Raw genomic sequence first — 6,923 nt, forward strand, 5'->3', positions numbered from 1 at the left:
AATTCATAAAACCAAACCAAACCAATACAAAAAATAACCATCGGTTTGGTTCTTGTCGGTTTAGTTCGTTTCGATTCGGTTTTTCGATTTATAACTTTAGTTAATGATAAAAGTTGAAATTTTTCTTTAAAAAATTCTATCCAACATATAAGATGTTAACCGAGTATTGTTCCTCAACCTTGAAATTAAGATGTCAATTTAGTGTTATACTTAGGCAAAGCCATGAACAACAACATATGAACGTTTCTACAAAAGTATTTAGAAACTACATATTAGACAATGATATGATAAATCCCAAAAAGATAAACACATAATTTTTTTGATCAATAGAGACCAAAAAGAAAGTTCAAAACTAGTAATTTTATCTATAATCTAATAAAACTGACCTATAAAATCTCATAGACAACAAGACAATTTTCACAATTAATATCATTTGTCATTCAAAGTGTGAAAATCATATAGAATCTCATAACGTATCATCAACTAGATGGAGCTATATGACTAAAAGTGATATGACTAAAGTTAAATTCATGATTAAAATTTAAAATATAAAAAATATTTATATTTTATTTATGAATAATATATAAATAATTTATATATGCATACGTATGTGTGTGTATACATACATACATACATAGATATAACTTTTATCGATTTGGTTATTTTCTCGGTTATTTTAGAGTAAAATCAAAATCAAACCACATAAGTATCTGTTTTAAAAATTTAAAATCAAACCTAACCAAATATCAATTTTTTTAATCAGTTTGATTTAATTTACGGTTCGATTTAATTTTTAACCCACTCTAAAATTTTTCAGTAGTTGAAGGGGTATTTTGAACCTTTTCCGTATTTAAAAGAAATTATTTTGAACTATCCTCACTCTGCTCCGCCCCTGCAAAAGTTTCAAATTTGTCATCTATTTGTTTTCTAATTCTGAAACATGCCATGGATCGCCAAGAAGTTTGATAGAAAAAACAGGGGAAAGTTGATAGAAATGTCGCAGAAACTTGATCGTTTTGATAATTTTTACTATTTTATCTTAATAAATTATCGATAATCTTTTAGGATCCTCTTAAAAATCCTTTCCAGAAAATCAGATTAGAAAATCATGCTTTTCATTCCTGCAAGTTAAAACTAATTGATTTTCCTTTGTAGTTTCTGGTGTAGTTTCTATCATGTGGACTAATCTTTTAGGTTTCTTCTTGCCTAATCAATGTCTAAAACATGAAATGTAAATTGAAGTTGTGTTGAGTATACACATGCATACCCTCACACACACAGGAAATTTGGTGCATAATTAAAGGTTCTCTTTCTCCGCACATACACAATACTAGATGATATTCACGCAGACTTAATAAAATGCACACACACAAAAGACATTAGTAATGGAAATAGTAAGACATCCGAACTGCAATATTTTGACTGGGGAACACTTAGGACTCAAACCATCAAATGTAAGCTCCAGTTTTGTGTTGAACACACACACACACACATACAAAGGAAATTTGGCATACAACTAGAAGTCTCTCTTCCTCAACACACACAGACACACACAGACACACACAAATGACATGAATATGAAAAAGGTAAAGGAGAATTGATTTCTTAGGCTTATAAAAAGCCTTTAATCCCTTTCTGAGAGAGACACAACAAACACTATTATCATCTCAAGTACTTAAAGAACAGAGAGAATTAAGAGAGTGAATAGGAGATGGCAGATAAGGGAAAAGCAGATACGGCAGGCAGCGGAGAGAGCAGCAACGGGATATTCCCGTTCAAGCCCAAGAAGGGAAGTGTGCTTCCTAAAGAGAAGAAGCATGTTTCTACTATGATGGGCGAGAAGATTGGTCAGTCAATTGTTTCCCTTTTCAAGAACAGCAAAAAGAAAACTAAACCTGGTGATAACCATGATTGATACTGCTGATACATCGTATTATATTATATTCTAGATAAAATATTCATTTGTATTGTTGCTTCTTTGATGTTTTTGGTATGCTTTGCGTAGAATGTAACCACCTTCAGGTTGTTACTAGTCTATAAAAGATACTCTTAACTGGATTGGTCAATTGTTTGAGTGACCTTGTATTCCTTGTTGTAACTAATTTATAAATTTAACGACAAAGTTAAAACCATTTAATATGGCAACAGTTTAGTTTTGAGGTTCAAATAATAGCATTTTCATCCCTACTCATGAACATAGCCGTTAATTCCTCCTTTTTGCATCTAAGACAAAACTTCAAACAATTATCGAGATATTATTCTATATTTTCTTCGCAACAAAACCTCATTTCTCAATTACAAGCATGCAATAAAATCTCCGAAATCACTCAATTTCATGCCTTAATGATCAAAACTGGCAAAGACCAAATCCCTTTCGCGCTAAGCAAACTCCTCGCTTGTTCAATCCAGTATACACAGTATACATCTTCAATATTCAAATGTATACAAAACCCGAATCTGTATATGTATAATACCATGCTTCGTAGTTATTCAATTAGTAATGACCCAACAAAGGGTATTGTGTTTTTCAATTACATGAGAGGACAACAAAATGTGATTCTTGATCAGTTTTCTTTTGTTTCTGTGCTTAGATCTTGTATACGTTTATCGGAGAGTCGGACCGGGTTAGCTGTTCATTCAGTTGTTTTGAGATATGGGTTTGATTTGTTTCGTGATTTGAGGAATACCCTTTTGAATTTTTACTGTGTTTGTGTGGGAATGAGTTGCGCACGCCAAGTGTTCGATGAATTTCCTAAGAGGGATTTGGTTTCTTGGAACACTTTGATGGGTGGTCATCTTTGTGCACGTAATTGTTTTGGTGTTTTGGATATGTTTGTAGAATTGCGTAGGGATGGAATTTGTGCTACTGTTACGACTATGTTGTCTGTTTTGTCTGCAATTGGTGAGTTAAAGGTTGTGTTGGTAGGGGAATCCATGCATTGTTATTGTATAAAGATTGGATTTTGTTATAGTTTGAAGGTGTTAACTGCCTTGATATCTATGTATGGGAAGATTGGCTACATTAGTTTGGGTCGTACTTTATTTGATGAAGCTTATCCGAAAGATGTTGTCTTGTGGAACTGTTTGATAGATGGATATGCTAAAAATGGACTGTTAGAAGAGGCATTGTTCCTGTTGAGGGAAATGAAGGTTCAAAGTTTGAAGCCAAATTCGTCGACCTTGGCAGGTTTGCTTTCATTTTGTGCTTCCTCCGGAGCTCTTAATATGGGTGAATATATTCAGGACTTCGTAGAAGACCAGAAATCAGCTTTGGATCCTGTTCATGGCACGGTATTGATAGATATGTATGCTAAGTGTGGGTTGCTTGTGAAGGCAGTTAATGTTTTTGACAATATGGAGACTAAAGATGTGAAGTGTTGGACAGCAATGATAATGGGTTACGGGGTACACGGAAAGGCAAAGGATGCTATTGCACTCTTCCACAGAATGGAGGATGAAGGTTTTAGGCCTAATGAAGTGACTTTCTTGGCAGTGTTTAGTGCTTGTAGCCATGGGGGACTGGTGGCAGAGGGCATCAGCTATTTTAGAAGAATGGTCCTGGAATATGGCTTGACTCCTAAAATTGAACATTATGGATGTTTGATTGATATCTTAGGCCGTGCTGGATTGCTTGAAACAGCACGAGAACTAATAAAAGGTTTGCCGATTGAGGGGGATGCTAGTGCATGGCGTACGTTACTAGCAGCATGCAGAGTCCATGGTAGTGTTGAGTTGGGAGAACAAGTCAAGAAAGAACTAGAACAGAGATTTGGCGAACACCCTGCTGATTCACTACTTCTGAACGGTACTTATGCCATCGCTGGGATATTGCCCGAGGAGGGAGACACGCTAGAGGTGAAGGAAGGTATATTAGGAAAAGAAGAGGGATCTTCTCTCAGTGGGAGGAAGGAAGCTGGATGCAGCTCAATTGAATTACACTAGTAAATAAATAAACTTGGGATATTCATGGATTGTTTGCATAAGAGGATAATTGAGTGAAACTTCTGATAGAACCAAGGGGTCCATGGGTGTAATAAGAGATTGTCATCTTAGAAATATTTTGTAGGATTGTTTTAGTTCACCGGGCTATCCTTTTTTATTTGTTACCATTTACAAAACTGACTATCTGGACCTCCTTTCAACAGAGGGAGAGAGTTGAACAGTTGCTTGAATCAAGTACAAGTCAAACCAGCATCTGTGACAATTTGAAAAAGGTTTATCCAAGATGGTAACCTTGAGAAATTTGCAGTGAGAACATTGTCACTTGCTTTGCCTCAATGAGAGTGTTTTGTTATGCTAGGTCCCAATGGTGCTGGCAAAACTACTTTTATTAACATGGTCAGTTCTGTTGTCTGTTTTGTGTTAGATGTATCTTTATAAATCTTAAGTTTCAGTCACTCAAGGATGTGTCCTTTTTAACTTCAAAAGCACATTCTTAGTGCCCTTCATTTTGTAATTTGATTTAATGTGTACTGATTCTTTTTTCATTTACTTAGATTGCTAAAACTGAAAATTCTACACCGGTTACTGACAATTTTCTGCTAACAGATGATTGGGCTCATAAAACCAATCTCTGGGACTGCATATGCTCAGGGTATGGATATACAAACAAACATGGATATGATATACAGCAACATGGGTGTGTCCGCAGCATGAGTAAGAATCCATTTTCTCTCAAGTCAAGTTGACATTTGATCCCTTCTCCTTCCTGAAAATGTCAGTGTCGTAATACTAATTGTCTTTTTTTTACGTTTGGAAATTTATTTCAGCTTACTTTGGGAAAAGTTATCAGGAAGGGAGCATATACTTTTCTATGGAATGCTTAAAAATCTTAAAGGAGCAGTCTTGACACAAGTAAGTTAATACCTCACGTCTTAACTTTTACTTGGGCTTATGAGGAGTGCTTGTGAAGTTGTCACTAATCATCCAAAAGCTGTTAGAGAAGAAACGTTGTTCAGCAAAGTTACAGCCAATTATCATAACTGATTAGATAAGCACAAGCAATTCGTCGACTCCTCCCTCTCCCTCTCCCCCCACACCACAACCCTCAAGTTTGGGGCTGGAAAAGAGGCAATGACTTGTCTAGGCAACCTGAAAGTCAAAATGTTGATAAACTGGACTCCTCATCCAAAGCAGATGCTTTTTTTTGTTTTTGAGTTGCTTATACTTTTCTGCCTACAGGCGGTTGACGAATCTCTTGAGAGTGTCAACTTGTTTCAAGGAGGTGTTGCTGACAAGCAATCTGGGAAATACAGTGGAGAAATGAAGAGGAGGCTAAGTGTTGCCTTCTCACTGATTGGAGATCCCAAGCAGGGGCGGAGCTACATGTGTTTCAGTCCCTTCGACGGAAAATTATACTATTTTTACATGGTTGTATATATTATTTATTCATATATAGTAGAGGTTGAACCCCTTCGACTGGTTCGTATAATTACTTCTGAACCTCCTCAATTAAAATCCTGGCTCCGCCACTGATTCCCAAGATATGTTAGTCCTACCATACATCCTCGTGGAAAGATCAGATGTTCAAAGGTGTATTGACATTCTTGTGGTTTATGAAATTTTCCAGGTTGTTTACATGGATGAGCCCAGTACTGAACTGGATACAGCTTCACGAAATAACTTATGGAATGTTGTCAAACGTGCAAATATTCTCACAACTAATTTAACTTTACTTCTCTTGCCTCTTTGTTGCTCCCTTTGACGTGAAAAGACTTTGCGGTTAGGACTGGACTATCCAGTGTATTGCGGTTAGACCTCGGGCCTTCGCAAAGTCAACGGTCTCACCGGGAACTAGACAAGCACCTAGATGTAAATTCTCAGGCCCTAGCCCGACACTTTTATCCAAACACTTAACTACTTTTTTAAATAAGTTTAGCACTTTCAAAAACACTTTTAAAGAATTTTTCAACCATTTTTTTTCTGCCTATCCAAACACGCTCTTGGGATATTATGGATTGTTAGCATAAGAGGATAATTGAGTGAAAATAACTCAGATACAATTAACGGATCGTTTGATTGGCGGGATAAAGGATTATAATCCTCAAATATTTTGTAAAGATTATTCTATTCTGAGTTTGGCTATAATAATTAATTAGTTTTGAGAATAATTTTGTACTAAAAAGGTGGGATCAATTTTTCCCTATAAAAGATAAATAATTAATTTCTGTTATGAAATAAAGAAGAAGAGTAAAGAGAATAAAGAGAATAATTCTTATTTCTTCTCTTGAAGGTACAATGAGGAAAATTCATTTATTTATAGGGGAAAACTAATCTTGGGGTTTGTAACTTTTCCATAAATAGACATACGCAATATACGGTAAAGTAGGTATTCATATATATGGTAAAGTAGACATTCACTATAATATAGTACATTTATAACACTCCCCCTTGAATACCTAATTGATAGATAATGCGCATATATGCTACCTCATTAAAAACCTTACAAGGAAAACTCAGTGGGATAAAACCTCGTAACGGAAAAAGAGTACAGCGCGTATTAACTCCCTCTAATGAGAACATCCTTAAACCTTTGCATTCCGATCTTGTGCACCATCTTCTTGAAAGTTGCAGTTGGAAGAGACTTGGTGAATAGATCAGCCACATTGCCACTTGAACGAATTTGTTGCACATTAATATTACCATTCTTTTGAAGCTCAAGGCATGCTTTATATCTTTGTATTTCATTTTTCTTATTTTTTTTCGCACAAAGATCCATTTATAGCCAATAGGCTTAACACCATTAGGTGTTTGAGCTATAGGTCCAAAAACTTCACGTTTGGCAAGTAAATTCAATTTACATTGAATTGCTTCTTGCTATTTTGGCCAGTCATTTCTTTGTTGACATTTTATGATAGATCGAGGTTCAAGATCCTCACTGTCTTACATGATTTTCGTTGCAACATTATATGCAAAGACATACT

The 6,923-nt window shown here is 35.5% G+C and overlaps 1 protein-coding gene across 1 annotated transcript; it reads left to right on the forward strand.

The window, feature by feature from the left end:
* The first annotated feature begins 1,054 nt into the window (after positions 1-1,054).
* LOC107862517 (pentatricopeptide repeat-containing protein At1g26900, mitochondrial) lies at positions 1,055-5,579 on the forward strand. The gene is made up of 4 exons (XM_016708120.2): positions 1,055-4,338; positions 4,549-4,656; positions 4,770-4,854; positions 5,182-5,579. The coding sequence occupies exon 1, from the start codon at positions 2,191-2,193 to the stop codon at positions 3,940-3,942; it is 1,752 nt and encodes a 583-aa protein (XP_016563606.1). The 5' UTR covers positions 1,055-2,190; the 3' UTR covers positions 3,943-4,338; positions 4,549-4,656; positions 4,770-4,854; positions 5,182-5,579.
* Positions 5,580-6,923: the final 1,344 nt, after the last annotated feature.

This window comes from Capsicum annuum, chromosome 3 (genome assembly GCF_002878395.1).
Source record: "Capsicum annuum cultivar UCD-10X-F1 chromosome 3, UCD10Xv1.1, whole genome shotgun sequence".
NCBI lineage: Eukaryota > Viridiplantae > Streptophyta > Magnoliopsida > Solanales > Solanaceae > Capsicum > Capsicum annuum.